General features: G+C 41.6%; 1 protein-coding gene and 1 long non-coding RNA gene across 5 annotated transcripts in view; one reads left to right on the top strand and one right to left on the bottom strand.

The window, feature by feature from the left end:
- BNC2 (basonuclin zinc finger protein 2) overlaps positions 1–4,040 on the bottom strand; it is a 400,292-nt gene extending 396,252 nt beyond the window's left edge. For 3 of the 4 annotated variants that reach the window (XM_075128811.1, XM_075128814.1, XM_075128815.1), the window contains exons 1-2: positions 3,892–4,040; positions 3,649–3,703 (exon numbers count right to left, since the gene is read on the bottom strand). In XM_075128811.1, the coding sequence (XP_074984912.1) occupies positions 3,649–3,703; positions 3,892–3,902 (66 nt within the window). In that variant the 5' untranslated portion in view covers positions 3,903–4,040. The remainder of the gene's footprint in view (positions 1–3,648; positions 3,704–3,891) is intronic. The other variant, XM_048850870.2, reaches the window with a different exon arrangement.
- Positions 4,041–4,145: 105 nt separating this feature from the next.
- LOC125636945 (uncharacterized) overlaps positions 4,146–22,118 on the top strand; it is a 35,503-nt gene continuing 17,530 nt past the window's right edge. Inside the window, exons 1-2 of the long non-coding RNA XR_007356781.2 lie at positions 4,146–4,231; positions 10,916–10,974. This is a non-coding gene — a long non-coding RNA (uncharacterized LOC125636945). The remainder of the gene's footprint in view (positions 4,232–10,915; positions 10,975–22,118) is intronic.

Consider the following 22,118-nt stretch of genomic DNA (forward strand, 5'->3'; position numbering starts at 1 on the left):
TTCAATTTTTCTGAGTATGTTTTCATTTTTTTAAACCTTAGGCATATCTAATAAAATCAAGAGGCTCCCAGTAGCTCTGCAGAGAGGAGTTTAACTAACCAATGATCCTTTCCATTTCCTTTCCATTTTAAAAAGCAATAGAGAGAGAGAGCGTGCAGCATTTCCCTTAGATAAGTGTTTTTGTTTTTATTCAGCAATGTTTTCAATACTACATCTTGCAAAGATGTGGATGATAAATGAGAACATCTGCTATGAAACCCAGAAAGTTAAATATTACTTATTATTATGCAGCAAACTAAAGAATCTCTTCATCACTTCCAACTTAAAAAATTCTAACCTGAAACCTTACACTCTATGTGACAAGTTAGTCATGTATGTATTAAAATACATTTCAACCATTACATGCAGTGAAAAAATAAAACAAAGATACTTAGACAAAGTAATACTATACCCCCTATTTTAGACCCCAGTTTTTAAACATAGCGTACCTTAATTCAAAAACAATGTTGTTTCCATGAGCTTGTATTCCAGAAAACTATTAATGTGGGTGCTAACTTGCAAACTATATTTTCACCTACCACAATATTTACATATAGCATTTGTAATGGCTTTTATTGTTTAATCTCTTCTGCATTTCAGTATTGGATACTATGGAATTATACTTATTTGGCAGACTATAAATAATGTAGTGCATGTGCAATTGATATTTAGCATGTCTCACTGTAACTGTAAAAGCCTCATTATAGACTAGCAAATCATTTCTAACAAGTTCAGCTGACAAATACTAAAACAAACGTGTACTATATACTGCTAAGTTATTTGTCTCAAATATGTACGCTTAGAAAAAACAAACGTGCAAAAAGACCATCCAGAAAGATTAAAATGAAAAAAAAAGTGAACTTCCAAGCTACTGCCTATTTTGAAGTCCTTTAAAATAAAATAAAAAAAATTCTCAGTAACAACAACAAAAAGAATAGCTTTCTTCCCCTTCCCCCTTCTGAGCTCGTGTCCAATTTCTTCTTTTCTGAACAGCTGTATTATCCAACTTAAGTTGCTCTGCTAATTTCAGTCCCATAAGGACTAACTTGGAAGGCAAGAAAATACAAGAAAAGATCAATTTGCTGGGAAAGATCAAATGAGAAAACTGTGGGGACAGCACGAGGTCAGAGTGTGGAGAACTAAGCAGACCTGTTCTTCATTAACTTAAGCTCTCTTGGGATGTCACACACTACCTGTCCACGGGCTTATTGAACCGCCTAACCCTCATCTCTGTACCATTCTTCTGGGCCCAAGCGAATCACATCCTGCTGCTGACAAGTTAGCAGGGGAGTGCGGCTGCAACATGAAAGTACTTTTCTTTCTTGTCTAAATCAGGCAGATTTTTGAAAAGACGACACAGCATTGACTCGTGACATGGCAAGATGAAATGAGAGGTCTGGGCCAGTCTTGGAGCTGTGCAGATAAAAGTAATCAAATGACACTCCTGGAATGCAAATTGGCATTCTTGACTGCAGCAATTGCACAACCATGAAACATCCCTGACAGCAAGCAAGATTAGGACAAAATGTTATGTAAAGCACTGAACGCAAAAACTCATTTGAAAAGTCAAACTGTAGCACTTACATTTTAATACAGAAATAGTCAGCTCTGCTTTTGTCTGTTCCTTTACTGCTTCTGTTATATGTAATCGCATATCTCCATCTGTCACATACACTTCAAGTATAAAAACTCAAACAGTGTGAACAAACACATACATCTCCTAGATTTGTCCACCTAAAATATTTTAACAATTTTTTTTAAAACTAATAGACTAAACCAGAACCCTTCTGTTTTGTGTTTAAGCATTGTGCATACCGAACAGTTCATATTTTGGGGTCTGAAAAGCAGTTTCTAACTTCTCTCATAGCAAATAAGTACAAAAGTTAACATTCATATTATCCTGCATCTGAATCATGTAAAATTACCAAATAAATAACTTGCAAAAGATCTAGTGATCTGATTTTTAAATCTCATGCTTTTCAGGAATTTAAAGAAGAACATACATACAGCTAGAAGGTTCATTAATGCTGGACAGCTTAAAATGAAACTAGTGTAACACCGAGGACTTATGCCTCATTAAATATAAGACTGAAGATTTCTCCAATTTTTAAGGGAAAGGAAAGTTACACATACTTTTTCAGGGACTTGGTATTCTTAAGCAGTATCTGCTGATCAGGCTTATTAAATATTATTGTCTGAAATGAACTCTATAATTACTGACGAAAAATGCTTACCCTATTTTAAAAGTAATTCCTGACTATGAGATGAGCGATAATATAGATGGTATATGGAAGATACTATAATGAAAAATAAAGTCCTCTCCTGTCTTCGAACATTTAATTAGCTTCCATGTCTGAAGGACACACAAGTTTAAAGGAGAAACATGTAATATTTTGCTTTGACTGCTTACTTAAAAGACATTTTAACTGTTGGTTGAACAACAGCAACAAAAAAGACACTCTGCCACTTTAATCCTGAGTACGCCAGATTATTACATGTCTTTTGTGCATCAATTTTACAACAGCTTGACTCTGGGGTAAATGGGAATCATCATAATTTGCATGCTGCTTTCAAAACCACTTTAATTTCTGTCCCTGTTGCTGTAACCAGTCCTGGGCACATGCCGCTTTTTTCCCCTCCCCAGCCTGGTTTTCGGTGGGGTTTTGTTGTTGCCTGCATTTAACAGTGGCATTTCCTACACTCCAAGAATTGTGGCTTTCATCACTGAAATAAGACATGCCACATTAAGGAAGGAATGGAAAAAATACTAACCCTCTGTCTCATTCCTCTCCTCCCCACCCCCCTTTTTATAGATACTATCCCATCTCCACAGTACATCCAATCCCCAAGTGTGGGTAAACAATAGCAATTTACTGTGGAAGCTTACTAAAAGCATGGGAGTGGTCAAGCAACACACCACTTTATTCAATATGGGCTGGTCCCTGCTCCTCACTAGCTGAACGAACTATACTTTTTAACCCAAGAAATATCACTGTCAAGCTTCATATACATTTGCTTCCTAAAACGTGCTTGTTCCTTGCAGCTGTAAAGGTATCCTCACACCACAGCCCAGGCGAGAGGACTTCAACAAATTGAGATCCTGAGTCATCTCGGTTTTTATTTTTAATGTAAATATGTTTTTCATTAAAACAAAAAACCTGTTTCCTAAAATCCTGGTGTAAAAGAACTGGCCTCGTTTCATCTACTCACAGGAGAGCCGGCAAACATGCTCTGAAAGCTGTTTTCCCTCTTCCAGTGAGCACATCAATATTTCCCTACAAGTTCTGGGCACAACTGCTGATGGGAAAGGTGTAAACTGCAAGCACATGCACAAGCAAAAGAGAAGAAAGAGTTACTGATGGAAGGTGGATTTACACTTCTGTCTCCCTGCCTCAGGCGCTGTTTCTCTCTCACCCTCGCCCCCCACCCCCATCCCCTCTTCTCCCACTTTCAAAGGTGACCTTTACGTGGTGTGCAAACGTTACTCATTTCCAAGCAGAGGGTGGTTTCCAAAAGAAGCTCACCCCACAGTCCGTCTAATTCAATCTCACCCCCCCCCCCGGAAACTTTTGAAAAAAAAAAAAACCACACAAAACATTATCCCCTCACCTTTGGTAGAAGGAAAGTAGCAGCAAAATCCTGTGGCCATCCCATCCCAAACTGCCTGAAAGTTTGGGAGAACTTAAATCATTATTTCAACGTAGCACATGTCTCCCCCCCCCCCCTCCGCCCCCAGCTGTTTGTTGGAACACGCTCCCGAGCCGGGCTGTTTTGGTTACTGCACAATGTATTAACAACAAAATAAAAAGTAAAGGCTAGAATGAAACCGAAAAGCTGTTGGAAACTTCTTACCATCTCTGCATGCTGGTTGTCAAGTGCACCCCCTGTCTTTTGATCTCCTCTCAGCAGCCTTGCCTGCACCAGCCCCTTCCTTCTGCCTCTGGGCTCTCTCTGCTCGCCTCGGTTTTCCTCTTTCTCTGCCCCCCACCCCACCCCCACTCCCGCTCACTCTCAAGCCTTCAGGTGATTTGAACTAAAAACAAAAAAAAACAAGAAACGGGGGAGGGGGGAAGTCTCTCGAGCTCTTCAAACCTTCAGCCCCCAAAACTTCAGCAGCAGCGAGACAGACCTTTCAACAGCGAGCTGCTGTGGGGGCGGGAGGGACCCAGGTTTGGGTCTGAAGCCTCCACAGGTTGGTTTGTTGTTGTTGGGTTGTTTGGCTGGAAGGGGAGGGAGGATTTGCCAGGGGATCGGAAAGGACTATGTTGCTTCCTTGCTCCCCTTTAACCCTCAGCCGCTTTGCATGGCTCTTGGGGCAGGGAGGGGAGGGGGGGCAAGTGCAAACCCGGGCGGGGGTGGGGGGGAGAGGTGTCCCACCGAGGCCCCTCGAGCCCAGCTGTCAAAAAAGCCGAGCAGCCCCGGCGAGCTTTATTGCGAGCCGACCTCGCCGCGCGTGTGCTCGGGCTCGGGCTCTCTTCCCCCTCTGGCCGGTTCCCCCTCGCCGCGGCGGCGAGCTCTCCTGCGGCTGCTTCTCCTCTTCCTTATCAGCTCCAGGCGTCCAGCCGCCGCTGGAGAGCGAGAGGGAAGGGAAAGGGGGGGGGGGGGGTGAGAAGAAAAAAAAAAAGCAGACGCAACCCGAAGGAAAATGGGAGAAAGTCCCCGAAAAGCGCGTTAAAAGGGAAGAGAAAAGTTAGGCAGCGCTGAAGTTTTTGCTCGTGGTCCCGATTTCCTGCGCCCCCCCAACCAGTTCCATCAGCTCCCGGGGCTCTGCCGCTGCTGGGTGTGGGAGCTGGAGACTTTTTTTTTTTTAAGGCTTTTTTTTTTTTTTTTTTTTTTGTGGGGGGGAGGCGGGAGCCGTCCCGGTTGTACGTTTGCCGGGGGAAGACAAGAGTCACATCTGTGTGTGACACGGAGCCAGCCGCGCTAAACCCTGCCCTGGAGACACAGAAAAAACACTAGCTTCAGCGCCCCGGCGCACAACTGCAGCTGGGAGCATACATTTTTAAGGCACATGCAACAACATCCACACCCTTTCCAAGCCACACACACTCATCATCGCCATCAGCCAGGACATAATTTAACATGTGAGAACAACACAGCCAGTTGCACTGATTTATCACGGTTGAGCAAACTTTCAGCTCCTCCAACCCAGGAGACGAAATGGCACCAATTTTATGCCTGTTCCTATATGCTGAATGTCCCCTTTTCCTCCGAAGTCTTCTATTAGCCCAGTGTGCATCAAAGGATTTAAAACTTTTCCCTCTAGTGGCCTTATTTATGGATCTGAAATGTTGGCAGATATGTAAATCCACATGAGTAATTGGAAAAGGGAGAGGATGACTAAAGTCTAAAAAGTTCGTTTGTCTATCCAGGGGTAGTAGTAACCACATCTGTTGTCTACTTAAATAGCTACCCTTCCCCTCCCAAATAGTCCAGATAACAAAATGAAGGCTCCTTGCTTCTCTTTAAAAAATAATATTTTGTTTCTTTCAAATATAGTAAAAGCATCACCGTTCTTTCCCCCCCCCCCCCCACTTTCTGTGCCCATCTCCAGTGTGGGAAGAGTAATCAGATCTATGCATGCTACTATCAAACAGCTATTCATTGCAGACAAGGGCCTATACATGCCCCAAGTTACCCACTCCTCCATGGAATGGTTCATTTTGGATAGTATACAGAATCCCTTCACTGGGCATAACAGACAAGCGTATGAACTGAGATTTATATTACCCCCACGTCACCCAGATTAGTTTGGATCCTCATTACTTTGCGAGTACACTTTAGGATTGGTTATGGTGCAAGGCAGGTTTGCATTCGCTACACAATGGTACCACCTTTATATAGCTTACGTTAGAAGGTGCTGACTACCAAACTGGGGTTTTGAAGAATTTAGGAAAGAGAAGTAAGCCACAATCGGGCTTACTGGGGGTTTTCTAGGAACAGAGCAGAGACGTAAGAAAAGTTGGTTACTCATTTCAGAGTCAAATCTCTTTACGCACACAGACCCATTCACCCACTTGAGTCAAGTGACTGGATCATTTGAACCAATAAAGGGCCAAGAACCTGCCAAAAAATTGTGGCCACACAGCCCTCTGGTGGCTAAATACTTTCACAAGCCCACATGCATGTTTCTGTACATCAGATTGCTTCAGACTGGCCTGACTCAGTTAGTCATAAAATTTGGGACCTTCACCACGTCAAAGGTACAATCCCCTAGGTAACAAGGTTGTGCCACACAAGAAAGCTGGTAAGAGACTAATCTTTATTTCTTGGCCTCAGTCACAGGGCATGGGTTAGGTTAGCAAAAGGTTATATGTACCCCTGTAACATGGCAATGGCACTATTACACTTACCACTAGAGCCATCCTAGTAACTTCTTCAGTAGTAAGTAAAAAGCAGACTGTCCTCCTCATTGGGGCCAGCCACTTGCGTGAGAGACACTCAGACATACTAAACCAAGTAGATTACAGTTGAGGCATGGGGCACTCTGTAGGACAGCGCTACTCAAAGTGGTGGTCCGTGGACCGGTGCCAGTCCACGAGCCATCAGCTGCCAGTCTGTGCGCACATTGGAAAAAAAATTGCCGGTCCCCCACATCAGCTAGCTTGAGAAGCACTGCTGTAGGACGCTGGACCTAAATTCTGCGGCATGGTACCAGGATTCTGCAGCTCTGCTGCTGCTAATTGGAGGTGTGTTGGTTCTTTTTTTTTTTTAAATCAAACTACATTAAAAAATTACATTAAAAAAAGAACATTAAGATTTTAAAGTCAAACACTCAAAAGTTAATAAATGTCAGATTTACACATAATTCAACTCCCTTGTTTTATGATACTGTCTTTAGTTTCATGAACACACACTACTTTTCCATAGGACCCAAGGCTTATTCAGTGAATGGGTATGTATTCGATTTTTTTTTTATCCTCCACTTTCAGTGTGTGGCCTCAGGCCTTATTTAAATACACACCATTCAAACCCTTCCTAGCCATTTCTGTGGTGCACTATAGCATTGGAGTGCTTCACAAACATTAATGAATTTATCTTCACAATATCCCAGTGAAAATAGGAGGGATTGTTGCCATTTTTACAGATGGAGAACTGAGGCACAGAGGGATTAAGACCAAAATTGTCACATGTCCACTAATTTTGGATGCCCAATTTAAGGCACTTAGAGCCTGATTTTTCAGAGTACTTGGTGTTTTTATAGCACTTTTATATGTTTAAAGCATGGCTCTGATCAACTTCAGTTAGTTACGATCATTCAGCAGTTCTGTTACTCTGGCCCTAGATGTCTCAAATTGGGCAACCAGAAACACAAGGAACACATAATCAGTGACTATGAATATTTAGTTTAAGGGATTTGCTCAGCATCGCACCAAAACTCTGTGGCAGAGGCCGGGATAGAATCCAGTCCCCCAGGATGGTATCCAACTGCCTTAACCATGAGCCAATCCTTTCTCTTCCTGCAGTCCCCTGCCATGTTCACCATACACCTTTTGCAACAAGAAGTCTTGCAGACAGCAGTCTCATTCACTACACAATAACCCTGATTCATTCCCAGTGCACTATTCATCCATCCTGCACACCACACAAGACAGGGATCTTGTGGAAAATAATAGTATGTTTTTGTGTAATTAAAGGCTGCATATGCATTGTGATACAAGGGGCCAAATTAAGGTGGCATGGGCAACCTGAATCCTGGCATTTCCTAACATCTGAGTGTTCAACTTTGTAATCTCTGTGTTCTTTTAACATAGTTTTTTGGATGCAATTATTTATGCTGAAATATTGCATAATGTATACTTCTCAAATATTAGTTCACCCATGAGCCAGATCAAGGTAGGAAGTGGGAACTGCAGCAACAATTAGATCTATGTTTGTATCTTGCACTTTCAAAGCTATTCAAAAAGGAGACATTAAATAGTTGCACTCGCAAGGTAATGCTTCTGAGCGAAGAGTAATTGATTTCCTTCCCTGTTAGCAGCGATACCTCCATTTACTCTGTACAAAACCCTCTTTTTCCAACGTCCCAAATGTGATTCGGAAGAAAGTGAAATATTTCATTCTTAATATCAGTGACATGGATTGTGGGTCATATATTGGTGCACAGAACCTTAAAAACACAAAGCAATTAAATTCCAGTTTAAGGAAGTATGCAGACAAGTTCTAGCAATGGGTGTTCATATGTGTGGTAGAGAGATGTAGGCATTTATTCTAACTAATACAAGGCAAGTTGCATTCATAGCATAACATGAATTGTCTGGTATCCTACATCACCAGCAGGGAAAATGCAAAGCTTAAGGGTTTTCTTGCAGAAAACACTGTTGGGCTCTTCACTGGATCAGTTTCCACTCATACAGTTGCTTAAAACTGGAAGGTGAACTGACATGGTTCTGTGAGGCAAACATGTAATTGTTACTATAGCTAATGTCTGCCTTGATCATTCAGCATGATGTGTACCAATAATGAGGAAAACATGATGGAAGAATATGTTTTGCATGCAACAGCAAGATAATATTTTGTATACAGCAGCAAGATACAACCCAGGATTCAGATATTTATAGTATTCTTGAAATTGTCATCCTGGTATTACACTATTACTGCTTGGAATCACAGAGACAGACTCACAAATCTTATTGTAAAGATTATAAAGGGTATGTCAGACCTTACAGCATATATTTGTGGATACAGTCTTAGTCAAAAACACTTTCATAATTTAGGAAACTCATGTAAAGGCAGGTCATTTAATTACTTTTGCCTTTTCCACCAAAATACTTGCACAGAAAGTGATCCCAAATCTTGCTCTTGTTGGGATCCAGAAGAGCGGTTAGCAGGAATTCCATTCCCTTGTGTAACATATATAACATCTGTCCAGCCTTCTCATCTCCTTAAACTCTTTCTTAGGAATCATCATCATCATAGTTTGATTTACACCAATCTTCCCCAAATGCTTTGGCAGATTTTTTCAAAGACAAGCATGCTTTCCAGTCCTCTTATTAACTCAATCATAGCAGCATATACTATGCTTTTGCTATAGGTATTATTCGGTAGTTCTGGAACAGCTTTTGTCAAAGTATCTCAAATCAACTTTCAAACATTAAAATGTATTAAGCCTCACAACTACTTCCCCCTCTCCCATTCTCCTTCCCTCTGAGAGACAAGGCAGCATTTTGAAGGGGAAAATGAGATAAATATTTAAGTGACTTGCCCAAGATCAGAACACATATCCCAGACCTAATTTTCAGTCCCATGGTCATACTTCCTCCAGTAAGATCATTACCCCTTTGAAATCATGGACCTTTCTAGGTTGAACTTTTATTCCTCCTTATATGTTACTTTCAGTCTCTGTCCACAAGAATTTCTTTATGGCTGTGTAATCAGTACTTGCAGACAGCCTTGATATTCTAGGTGCATTCTGGAACACACCTTAGATTATCTCATATAACTCCTTACAATATTCTTCCCCAGTGATCCTTGATGCTTTTCATTTCTCTTCACACTTTGCCATTCGTTTTTTTGATAGTACTATGATCAAGAGTGAGTGCCTTGGTGAGATGTTTGTAAGCATGATTGAAAAGTCTCTTTGGGGTTGTTTTTTTTTATCCAACTTAACTGCTCCAGTCCTGAACATTAACGTTGATGGGATCTCACTTCTCTCATCATAGTAGCTTACAGTAAACATTTTTGCACTGAGCTTGCTTTTATAAATGAGCTGAAACCAAAATACTCTTTTGGTCTCAGTCATGTCAAATATTGATGTGTGGCTCCATATCCTAAGAGCAACAAAGTTCCTTGAATGGAGCAGTGCAAGTCACCAAAATCTGCCAGATTTCCAGGCTTGAAAGGTTACTACTAAGGGTTTCATAGCCTCACTGAGACAGGTCTTGTAATATTATATGCCCTGAGCAAAGAGAAATCTGAAATGGATGTAGCAGGGCAAAATGAACCTGCTACTATACATTAAAATTAGGTTTTAAAAACCTTGCATCATGAGTCATGGCCCATTTAAGTATTACTTTTGGTAATTCAACCTCCTAACATGAAATTACCACTGGATTGAAATGCCAGGGGGAAAAAAGTGACTGAATATCCCAAAAATGGTATTGAAAAATATTCTTTTTATTTCCCCGAGTTTGTTTGAATTACTATGAAAACAAGTTCAATGTTTCATAAAAACTAAGAGACTACACTTTTCTATACCTAGGTACATTCCCCCTTGTGTTAGGGTTATCTAAGGATGGTCCTCTACATATACACTCTAGGGCTGAGTTTTGGGTCTTGTTAACTTGCTCCCTGGGCTGGTTGCTTACCACAAATCTCTCTGGCCACAGATGGGCTGTAATGGGCCCAATCCAGTCCACAGCTGGAAGGCTGGTGATTGCATCATAAATTGTTGAGTATGACAGAGTTACATTGGGAGAAATGCCACTAAACTACAATTAAGGTAAACAAGCCACAGTAGGGGCTTGTTAAGGGAGGAAACAGCAGATGGCAAGTGGTGGCTTAACACCTAAATTATTATGAAAAACCTGCTCTTATTCCTCAGCCAGTCCTAGCAAGGCCAAGCTACTTTAACCACAAATTCCTCGCCCAACCACAATGCTGTGAGCCTCAAACCCAAAAGAAGCCTGACCTGCTCGACTGTTGGACTTCTCAGGGGCTCTTCCTTGCCTTCAGTGTAACTACTCTCAGAGGAGTATCCTCCAATGCTTTCTTCTTCCATAGATTCCATTCTGGGGCATTTGAAGTGTCAGGCATGAAGAGCACTGCAAATACCAAGTTCTGAGAAGAAGAGGGAATGCAGTTATTGAATTGCAAGTGCTGTGTATACAAGCTACTTTTCTTATTGCAGTTATGTTCATTAATAATGTCATTGCAGTTCCACAGGTGAATCTTCAGATCTAGATAAACAGCATTTTGAATCGTCAATGCTAAAAGGTAATGACTCAACTGGGACTCCGAATCTCCCCTCCCCTTCTTATCTGCCCAACCTTTTCAGAGAAGTTTCAGTCCAGATCCAAACTCCATGGCTTGGGCCAGTCTCTTAGGTTTGGATTATTTTTTTAAAATAAAAAAACCCAAATCCATATTGACTCCATTTCACCCCAAGATGAAAAGGAGAAACACCAGTGGTTGGCGAGAGGATTCATTTAAAACTCTTAAAATTCAGAAGAAGAAAAAATTAGAGTCAGTTTGAAATTCAAATTTGAGGATCTCTCAGCATTCTTAGCTCAGCTAGTTTGCATCAGTTATGTAGGGCATGAGACTCTTTCATTATATATGAACACAAGGCTAGGAAATGTGACTTTCTACTAGGGAAGTTCTTTTACCAATATGGGTAACTAAAGAGACTTTTCCATACCCCACACTACCCTTTCTTATTGTTTAACATACACTGTGTAAACAAACATATGTCGGAATGTGATGTTCAGTATCAGCCAGGTTTCATGTTCACTGAAACTTTCAAGGAAAAATTTTATTTCAGTCATGCTTTTGTAATTCTGGGGTAAGACCATTGGACTTACTCTGGATTTATACCAATATAACTGAGCAGGGATATAGCCCAAAGTAACTGAAATGGATGCCAAGAAGTACAGGGACCCCTAATTTATGAACAGTTATTTTTTCACTCTGTATATTTCTTCCCCATGGCAAAAAAACAATCCAGACACAGCCCCCAAAGATTACTAAAATATATCGGGAATGCATCCAATGAAGTGAGCTGTAGCTCACGAAAGCTTATGCTCAAATAAATTTGTTAGCCTCTAAGGTGCCACAAGTCCTCCTTTTCTTTTTACACGAGAATCAGTAATTTAAAAAGAAAATCCATGGTATCAAATAAATACCTTGAAATAACTGATGTTAAAACTAGAGATAGGGTGTTTTAGTCTACCAGGTCGATCTTAACAGTGCTGACTAGGACATTATGAACTTAATGGTCTGAATTGCGAATAAATCTCTCTTTACTGAAGTTATACGGGTCCCATTTTCAAAGGGGCCTCAACCTGCTCTCCATTTCTATACACACCTCTTTGTTCACCCAAACAACTTGAGTATGCAGGTGTGAGGGGGTGCCGTTCCCCTCCTCTCTACTTATGCGACCATTGAGGATACATTGGCCTTTCAGTTTGCCAACCTATGCTGACTCCTCTTTAACCCCTGCTGTTATTGTAAGCTAGGGGTCTATTACAAGGGACTTAGTAAGTTCGGTCCATTCCCTCACTTTGTGTAGTAGAGGGAAAGCAAGCCACTTAGCTGTTCCCATGTATCTGACCCCACTCCTGGTGCACTTGTTGGGCCTGTGCCTTAGGCAGCTCCTCGCCAGCTGTGTCTGAGAAGCTTCCCATGAGGGTGATCCCCAGCCTCTCTGGCTGCCACTCTCTTCTGACCAAGCTGCGGCCTTTCATCCCAGCTGTTGCTAGTCAGATCAGATAGCCACAGATGGGGAGGAAGTTACCCTGTCCATTAAAGCCATTGCCACCCTCATCACTCCATGATTTGTGTACTATCACTTTTACACCCAAATAGTAGATGTACAAGCAAAACCCATGTGTGTTCAATTGGCACATGCAAATAATAAAAAAAAAAGCGCCAGCAACAGTCTGAGTGAATTGAAAAATTGCCCTTATGAGTCAGACACTATAGTTTACAGTGCAGTAGCACTTAGAGGTTCAAAGACCACATTTCTGTATAAACATGTAACAAAGAGACAGTCCCTGCTCTAAGGAGCAGCTTCTTTTAAACCTGACCTGCCGCACAAGTATTGGAGGAACCTTTTACCATGGATCGCTGGTAAAGCACTAAGTCTCTTTAGCTTGCAATATGATTGCCAACCAATTGGATTGCATTGCACCGGTTGGTAGCAGGGGAAAGGGATTACAACTAAAGAGATAAGGCAATCATTAGAACCAAACCAAACCCCAAAAGCATGCACTTGGAATCTCCATATTTTTTCTATTCAATATCCTGATGGTTAAATGGGTTAGTCGCACTTAAAAGTCTTAGCATCCGTTATAACCGAGTAGCCATGGAGTTAGCTGAATCTTAAGCTACCTAGCTGCTACACTTAGAGTGACCAGACAGCAAGTGTGAAAAATCAGGACAGGAGGTGGGGGTAGTTAGGCACCAATATAAGACAAAGCCCCAAATATCAGGACTGTCCCTATAAAATTGGGAAATCTGATCACCCTAGCTACACTTCTGTCTGGTTTTGTTTGGTTGGTTTTTGTTGGTGTGGGGAAAGCACTAATCCAGGCTTTATTGTCAGTGCCTCCAACACCATTCTTGGTATTTCCTACTTAATTCTTTATTTAATAATAAAAAATAGGTTGGGGTTATTTGTGGTTGATGGGGAGAGGGGAGGGGGGGCAGGAGGGGATGTTTTTGGTTTTTTTGTAATGGCAGAAATATAGTCCACGTCACATTTTTACAAGGAAGTCGGATAGTTATTGCCTGCATTCTCCAACAACTTCTTTCACATTTCTCTCTAAGACAAAAAGTATAATTACTGTACTTTTCCATGTCATATTCTCTGGAGCTTTTTAGACTGTATTCAACTTTATTCTTATTTACAGAAGAAAATATACACTTTCTCAGTGTTCCGTAAGAGAAGCTATCAAGTTTAATTCTAATCATCGATGAAAAATTGCAGCTCAGATCAATCCCACGTATAAAAGGATGGATGATCTTCAATTAGAGTACTATATTTATGTAGAGGAAGCACAGACATCTGGTCCTGCATGTATAGTTTCATGAGGCATTTGTTCAGGAAATCGGTTATAAAAGCATATCAATGGATGCAGTTTTCCAGACTTCAGAGGAAAATGCTGTTCAACTGGAGAAAAACTGGCTAAGCGTACTTCACTACCACTGTAACACGGAGGCATTGAACCATGTACTACAGACCCGATCTAGCTCTCAGAATACTTCATGCTGGCCTAGCCACATCCAGAGAAGTTTGTCATATTCAGCCTCAGAAGCATCACATAATCTTGCTATTAATGTAGGGCTGGCTGACTAGCTACCACAATTAATCAGTGGTACCGGAAGAAGCTTCTTCTTGTCGTTGTAAAGCAGAAGTGAGTCAGAAGCACTGCTTACTTGAAAACCAGTGTGTTGTAGGAAGAGGAGGGGGAAACTGCAGAATCATCACTGCCTGGGATGAGTGCCAGCTAGCTCAAATGAAATGAGGTATTTACACCTAGATACTATAGTGATTGGTGACCAGGATAGATGGCATCATGATCTAACATGTCCAAATCGCACACCATTTTCTCCCAGCAGTTCTTGAGGCTTCCTTGGTGAAGATTTATATTTTGGGAAACCATGGGGATTCTTTCCAGTTGATTGTAGATTTTTTTATTTTGGCAGGCAGGGAGGGTAAGGGACACGTTTTACACTGTTTTAAGTCTCTTTGTTACAGTGCTACTAGTAACCTTTCTTATCAAACAAAATGGCAATCTGTCTCGGAAAGCAAGGAAGAATCTCTTTTGTTCACAAGTGCAGTGACAGGTGGAGCCAAATGGAAGTTTCTTTCTGGGGGAAAGGTAGAGGGGGGTGGAACATATACACACTCATCCTTATAGGAATGTTTCCATTTTTAAGAGTTGTTCCCTCATCTGGAGATGTGGCTATTGAGAGAGGATTCCCTGTCTTTGCAGAGTTTCACTTTTACAGGGCCCTAGGCACATCCTAACATGGCCTGTTACATCTCCCAAACTTGGTACCATAGCTCTTCCCCCACCTGGGAATGACTGGGGAGTCTCCCCATCCTGGAGGTAGGAGCAGTTTAATAGTGTCCCTTTCTATCACCTAGGAGCAGAGTGAGTGGCAACAAAAGGACCCCTCAATATTTGGGCTATGACTGCTGGGAAATTGACTTGGGGATGTGTGGAGGGGCTGAGCCTATTGCATTCTCCTTCTGCCACACACAGAGTCATGAGAGATGCAATGGTGTTGTTGTGGTCCCACAGAGCAGTGGGATTTGGAATTAACAACTCCTCAAGGTGGATGGGGCAGGTCACACCTCAGAGTTACTTTCAGCCTCTCTGCACCAGTCACATCTACACAAGCCAGGGAGTTGGGCGGACCAGTCGGGATATGGACCAACCACTTTTTGGCCAGGCCAAACCCAAGTGGTGCTGGAATCCCACAAGCCAGGTCACAATGCCACTCACTCAGATTTGTAGGTCATGGGGATAGGGAGTGAGGCCGCTGGGGCAGGGCATGTGAGAGGGGAGAGGATGGTCAGGGGGCAGTGTGGGGGTGGGTCCCCTCTTTAAATGTTGCTCCACAGCTCCTGCACATGAGGGCTAGAAACTCCCCCCACCCATACTTTCTGCTCCCAAAATCTTAGAGTCTGATGTAATCACATGACTCTAGGAGCCAGAGCCCCCAGGCACCTATAGAGCCTCTATACCTTAATCTGACCCTGTATATTTGATAGTGGTACAGCCCCTAAGAGCAGTTCTTCAATTACACACAATTTTAGCTAAAAATGCTACAAGAATCCTCTCTGAAGGGAGTCTTCCATTGAAGTCGGAGCATATTCCTGTATTGATCTCCTAATTTACCTATTGCCATACCTCCCCTAAGGCCCCACATTATAACTTTCTCTTCTATCTTAGTTATGACCAAGAATGCTCCTAAATCAGCCTAAAGATAGCATGCAGTCGAGTGGTCAGAGCAAGAGACAGTCAAGACTGGTGTTCTGTTCTGAACTTTTCCCCATGCTGTGTAACCTTGAGAAAATAACTCCAGTCAGAGAATGATGAGATCTAATTTTTCAGAGGGTGCTGAGCACCTGAAGCTCTAGTTGGCTTCACTGGGAGCTGAAAATGCTCAATACCCCTGAAAAAAGTTAAATTAGGTGCCCAAAATTAGACTCCACAATTGGAAAATATTGGGTCTATTTGCATTTAGATATTATCCCCCTCTGTAAAAATAGGGATAGCAACATTTTGGTACCTCAATATTGTCTTTCCTCTTTGAGATCCTCAGATGAAAGGTACTATACAAGCATTGCTATAACCCTGTCTAATAAGCCAAAGCTAGGAATCAAACCACTCTTTTACACAGTATTACAGAGCACTAATCACAATAAGGCTATTTAGGTGACCCAGAACTAACCTGTGATACTTAAGTCACTTCCAGCCTGGGGATTTCTTAAAGCACTGTATTTTCAGAAAGCAATAACATTTGGATTGGGGGCAGAATGGTTGTTTTGTCTTTTTGTAAATCTTTTCAGATGCTGGTTGTGATTACAATTTGAAATGGTAGCTCTCCCTAGTGAAATAGTCACTAAATCACAGCCAAACTTTAGTGCTCACTAGAACTGCTCCCAAGACTGCCCATTGCAATGGGTGTTAAAGTATTTGTTTACAAAGAATGTATTTACAGGAAGAACAAAGAGGGGTTGTCACCAAAGTCAAATGATAGCAGTACACCCCTTTCATCTACCCATCATCGGTAAATTTATAAGGCTCAGATCAGGATATTTAACAACACTTGCTGTAATCACAGATGCCACATCCTGTTTGATGACTACTACTGTCTGCGTGGGACAAAAAAGTCTCTCTCACTTTTTTTCAAAAGTACCATAAGAAAAATATAACCAATTCTTAACTGTAAACAGGGGGGACAGAGAGGGTTTGAGCATTAGCCTGCTAAACCCAGGGTTGTGAGTTCAATCCTTGAGGGGCTATTTCGGGATTTGGGGATTGGTCCTGCTTTGAGCAGCGGGTTGGACTAGATGACCTCTTGAGGTCCCTTCCAACCCTGATATTCTATGATTCTATGAAATTTTCATGCTGTGTAGACCAACAGAAAATGCCCCCACAAAAAAGACAGCCATCGTGGAAAGTTTGGATTTGTAAATTAAACTCAATAGGTAGTAAGAGAGTATTATTTCATCACAGCGCTATGCTTTAATACAGAGCTCCTTTAGAGAATGGGTATTTTGATACTTTTTTCCCCTCAGTAATTTGTGTTGATGTTCACGTGCTTTGTGAACTTCCCCAAATCATTTGGCATTACAATCAGCTCCACTGGCAGAAAGGTTTCCAGGCTGAGAAGCAGGAAGGAAAATAGTTTATGATTAAAGAGACATACAACTGCTATTATTGATACTAGATGGTTTACTTTGGACACCCTGTACAATGACTTTTTTGGGGGGGAGCAGAGGGTAAAAAGTTTGGGAGTGTGCTTGAAAAAACAGCTCCAAGGAGAGCAAAGAATGTTATTTATTGGCTGATTCTATCTGCTGTTTAAGCAATGCATCTTAGAGATATGCACAATGAAGGTTCAAAATCTTAATTGTTGTACTTAACTGTGCATCAATTTAGGAAAAAATAGGGAGTATGTCTACTTTTTCACTGAAATTCCTGCTCAATAACATCTTACATTTTTAGCATAAAGGGACATCATCAGGTTGAAATCAATTTTAAAAACGGTTTAGAAGTAGTTTCAGGTCCTACACCTTCCTCTGAGCCCCCTGCATACTCTCGTGGTTTTTAAAAAACACGTTTCCTTCTTCCCCCTTGTTGACACAAACAGGAGAAACAGGACTATACAGAAAGCACTGTTAAATGCACAAAGCGAACAAAATGAACAAAATATTTGCTGTTTAATCTCTTTCAACTGTAGTAATTTTAAGTGTTACTTACAACAAAGATAGTGAAATTTTTAAGTCCATGGTACCTTTTAATACAATAATATTTAGAGCATATATAACATCATTCAAGTGCTTTACAAATGCCAATCAGTAATCAGCTACCTATTTTGGTGTCATGGATATTTCAATTCCCTCTGAAACATGTCTTCTGACTCAGTTCACAGATTACCTCCACTCCCCATTCTCTATGGCCATCACCCTGCCATCCTATAGCAAGTCTATCCCACCATTCCTCAAAGTTGCTCACCTCTAATATCCTTTTCCTCCACTCCAGTTCCAGGGTAGCTCAGTGTCTCTGGATAGAGTTCCATGACACAAACCTCCTCCACTGCAAATATATTCTGGCCTTTTCCAGTTCTGTCATCTGCTTCACTGTCATTGACTTCCACCTCTCTACCAACTGCAGCTCTCCTCCCTCTGTCTCCATACAGAATGTGGCTGCCTTCTTCAAAGACTGACAAGATCAAATGTAGCCTCCCCTTTAACCCCCACTTTCACTCTCCTCTGCTGTCACTGATACAGAGGTTCCTCACCTGCCCTCCTTTCTGTTTCTCTTCTACTTGTAAAGAAAAAAAAAAAAAAGACGACCTTTAGGAAAAGCCACATCAACTAGGGGAAATATAATTATTGAAGTTATTTTTTCCTCATGCTATAATAATTCATGGACTATTGTATAGTTTTTGATTACTAAATAAGTTTGGTATCTTGCATCTTTTTCACAGCCATAATGTGGTTTTTATTGATCTCATTCTAACATGCTTTTTTAACCCATTTCACAGTGCAGCTTGCCCATTCACTTGTTTTGTTTCCATATTTGGAGAGCATTTTCAGTTGCACAGTCCACTATGGCTCTCTCAAATAGTTTTTCCAGTCCCCATACATTATTCCTCATTTTCTACTGAAGTCTCTTCTCTCCCACCCACACGAACACCTTCTTTCCAGTCTTTAAAGCTATTAAAGATCCTTTTCAAATAGTTCTCCATGTAAAAGTTTTATTTCCCATAAGATTCTAACACTTATCAAGTGTGATTGAGTACAAAAAGCTCAAAAGCTACCAAAATGTTTCACCTCGGGCAAGTAGCACTTACACCATTATCAGCTGCACAGTGTGGTAGGAGAGACAACATTATGCTAATAAAATGTATACAAACGTGTTTGCTAAGAATGGTTTTGGGGTTTTTTTGGTAATGAACCTACTGAATTGGTACAGGATCTTCTTCCTCCCTTTGAGAAAGTGATTGGGCTCTATATCATCTTGCAAGGGCAGCAACTAGCTAACAGAGGGCACCATCTGACCAAGAAGAAGAAAATTATGTCCTGGAGACATAACAGGTTGGGCTCAGGGAGAGAAGTGGCTTGTGAGTGTAGCCGCTGACAGTAGAGGGAAGGCAAGTTAGGAGGACCTGAGGGACACGGACAGACACCAGCGGAGTTGGGGCCAGTTGAAACAGCTCCTATAGGGCTGAGGGAAATAGGCCAACCTTGAACAGCACTAAGAAAGGGAAAGCAGCCAAACAGGAAGACAGCCATGAGGTGAAGCTGAGAGAGAGATACAGACTCCAAGAAGTGGGTTCTGTGACCAGCAAAGCTAGTGCTGGGGAAAAGAACAGTGGACTGAGGAGCTAAACCATCCGCAGATATAAAGAACTACACACAGAGAAAACATGGCAGACTTTTAGTCTGCAATTCACAGAAGTATTATTCTTCTAGCAGAGGATGTGCACCAACACCACAGCCAGGCAGCATGGAGATAGCAAAAAGGTAACCCCAACACAACTACCAAACAATGCCCAGAACACCAGAGGTGTAACAAAACTGGGCCTGTGAGACCAAGGACCTAAGGCCCAGAGAATCATAGAAATGTCAGACTGGAAGGGACCTTGAGAGTTCACCTAGTTCAGCCTCCTGCCTCAAGGCAGGACCAAGTATACCTAGATCATCCCTGAGAGGCGTTTGTGTAACCAGCTTTTAAACTGCCAATGAACGGGATTCCATAACCACACTGGGAAGCCTATTCCAGTGCTTACCTATCTTTATAGTTAGAATTTTTTTCCTAATAGATGAGTGGACGACTTAAGGGACAACTCAGGTACTAGACCCAAGGCACCTTACACACTTTTGGACTGCCCCATAAGGGCATAATTTGGAAATTCTCTATGTTTAAATAGTCATTAACCTCTGGAACTAGGGTCTTGGCATCATTTCTCTCCTGTTAGTACTGATAAAGAATCTTCTTTTATTTAATAGATGGTGAGAGTGTTTATTGGAAACCCATAGGCACACGTATAAATGACAAACGTGCAAAGAGATGGAGAATCAGGCCCTACTACTCAAGACTCCTCTAAATCCACCCCTCTCTGAGAAGGAGATAGTCTTAAACCCTTGGTTTTACAGGTCCAGTCTTCTGCGTATCACCTGATGGTCATGTTGGGGCCATCTCCATTGTTAATTATGCAGCTCTTCGGCACAGGCTTCATTCAAACTGATCTTACCAGGGTCTTCTCATCTGTTTTTTCAAGCCCTTCAGGACTTCTCTCTCCTGACCTCTGCCAGACTGGGCTTTAACTGTGGCCACGTAACAGGCCCTCATGACTGACCTGTTCCTTGGCTCCTGCCTCCAAACTACTTCTGGCAAACCTATGTCTCACTCCCCATTTCTGATATATAGTGGTTAAAGGAGATCTGAATAGGAGAGGAACTTCCCTCTTTCTGGTGGTTGTATGTCAGTGTGGGCATTGACATTATGTGGCAAAGAGACACTGTGCCATCTTGTGTGATGGGACATGGAACTCGAAAGAGAATGGGGACAAAAGGAATAATAGTATCTGAAGGAGAAGTCCATGACCTTGAACAGGTCCATAGTCAAATAAGCATATCTATGCACTCAAGATAGCTGGGCTGCATCAGTAAACATCCCTTGCACTCCCAACTTAAGAGACCACCATGGAGAGCCAAGAAGAGAGATGGAAGTCACAAGGCTGTTCTGTATCCTCTGAATATTGGCTAGGGGAGGAGAAGATGATGCCTTTTCCCCTGGCTGGAAGGAACAGCAGAGGGAAAGGGGTAGACAGGATTTCTCTCCTTGCCCTTCTGGAGGGAAGGAACAACCAACAGGGAAAGAGCTTCTGATGGAGGAAAGGAGGCAGACTGTGGACTCCCAGTTGGGACAATTCTTCTCCTTCCACCAAGTTACTGTACTGCTCCGGTTTTATGAGCCTGCATTTCTGGTGTAAAAAAACAACAACAGATGGAGCAGTACCATCATGCTTTCTTGTGGGAGACTGGTAAATTCAGATCCAAAAGTAAGCTGTACCTAATACTCAGGTATAGATAAAGTGCATGCAGCCCAGGCAGTGTTTCAACTTATTTATAGCCTGCATCCCAAGTTTCTTCTTTGCTCTGAGGAGGCTTCCTTTGCCGAATCCCCACCTAAATTAGAAATACTAACCACACTCTCCACTTACTTGACAGACTGAACCCTAATGGAGAACCCAAATTCAGCTTGGATATCAAGTTTTTAGAGTGTACAAAGCAGTCGCACACAATGACGACCAGTAATGATTGAACTATGATACTAAAACACAAGCCCTTCTATGTGAATTGAATTAACTGATTTATTAGGAGCAAAAAATAGCCAGGTGAGTTGGACTAATTAGGAATCAGATTGCTAATTGACAGCACTAGGGGATAAAAATATGAGCAGTACAGAGATGTGAGACACGATGTGTGTGTAACAACTCATAAGCTGCTGGACAATTCAGGCTAGGAAAAAGAGATAGTGTAGTTTGGTCTGGAACAGATTCAGAAGAGAAGAGTAGTGTATACTGTCCAGAGGACTTTGGTGGTTCCTTGTTCTTTTCTTCATGGTTCTTGGGAAATTGTTTGAAGCACCTTTCCTTAAGATTTTTAGTACCCCAGTTTACACTTTACTGCATTGCACTGAACCAACATGTGGGTTTAGATCGCTAGATAGAGTACTTTATGATTGTGAGTCAAAAGAGGAATATATAAAGGGACAATAACAGATAGTTAAAACCCCAAGTACAGATTTTTTTAAAAAAATCTTTACAAGACACAATAGAAATATTTCCATGAAACTTAAGAGCATAAAAATTTAAATTAGCTTATTTCAATGTAAACATTCCTCTGCAGTGTGCAACACCAAGTGTGCAGCCTTGTGTTTATGTACAAGAACCAGAAAGTGAAACAGCTGTGAAACTGAATGATTAGTCAATCTGTCTTCCTTTGCTAAACTGAACACTGCAAATAGTAAACAAACAAGAGAGATTGGAGGTGATGGCTGGGGAAGTACACTTAGACTTGTAAAGTCTTGATGTAGATTTCCACTTTTAATAACCGAAGGTGACAGTAAAAAATAAAGAATAAAAATCAAGCTTTTTTTTAAAAAAAA

The sequence above is a fragment of the Caretta caretta genome, chromosome 5, assembly GCF_965140235.1.
Source record: "Caretta caretta isolate rCarCar2 chromosome 5, rCarCar1.hap1, whole genome shotgun sequence".
NCBI classification, from domain to species: domain Eukaryota; kingdom Metazoa; phylum Chordata; order Testudines; family Cheloniidae; genus Caretta; species Caretta caretta.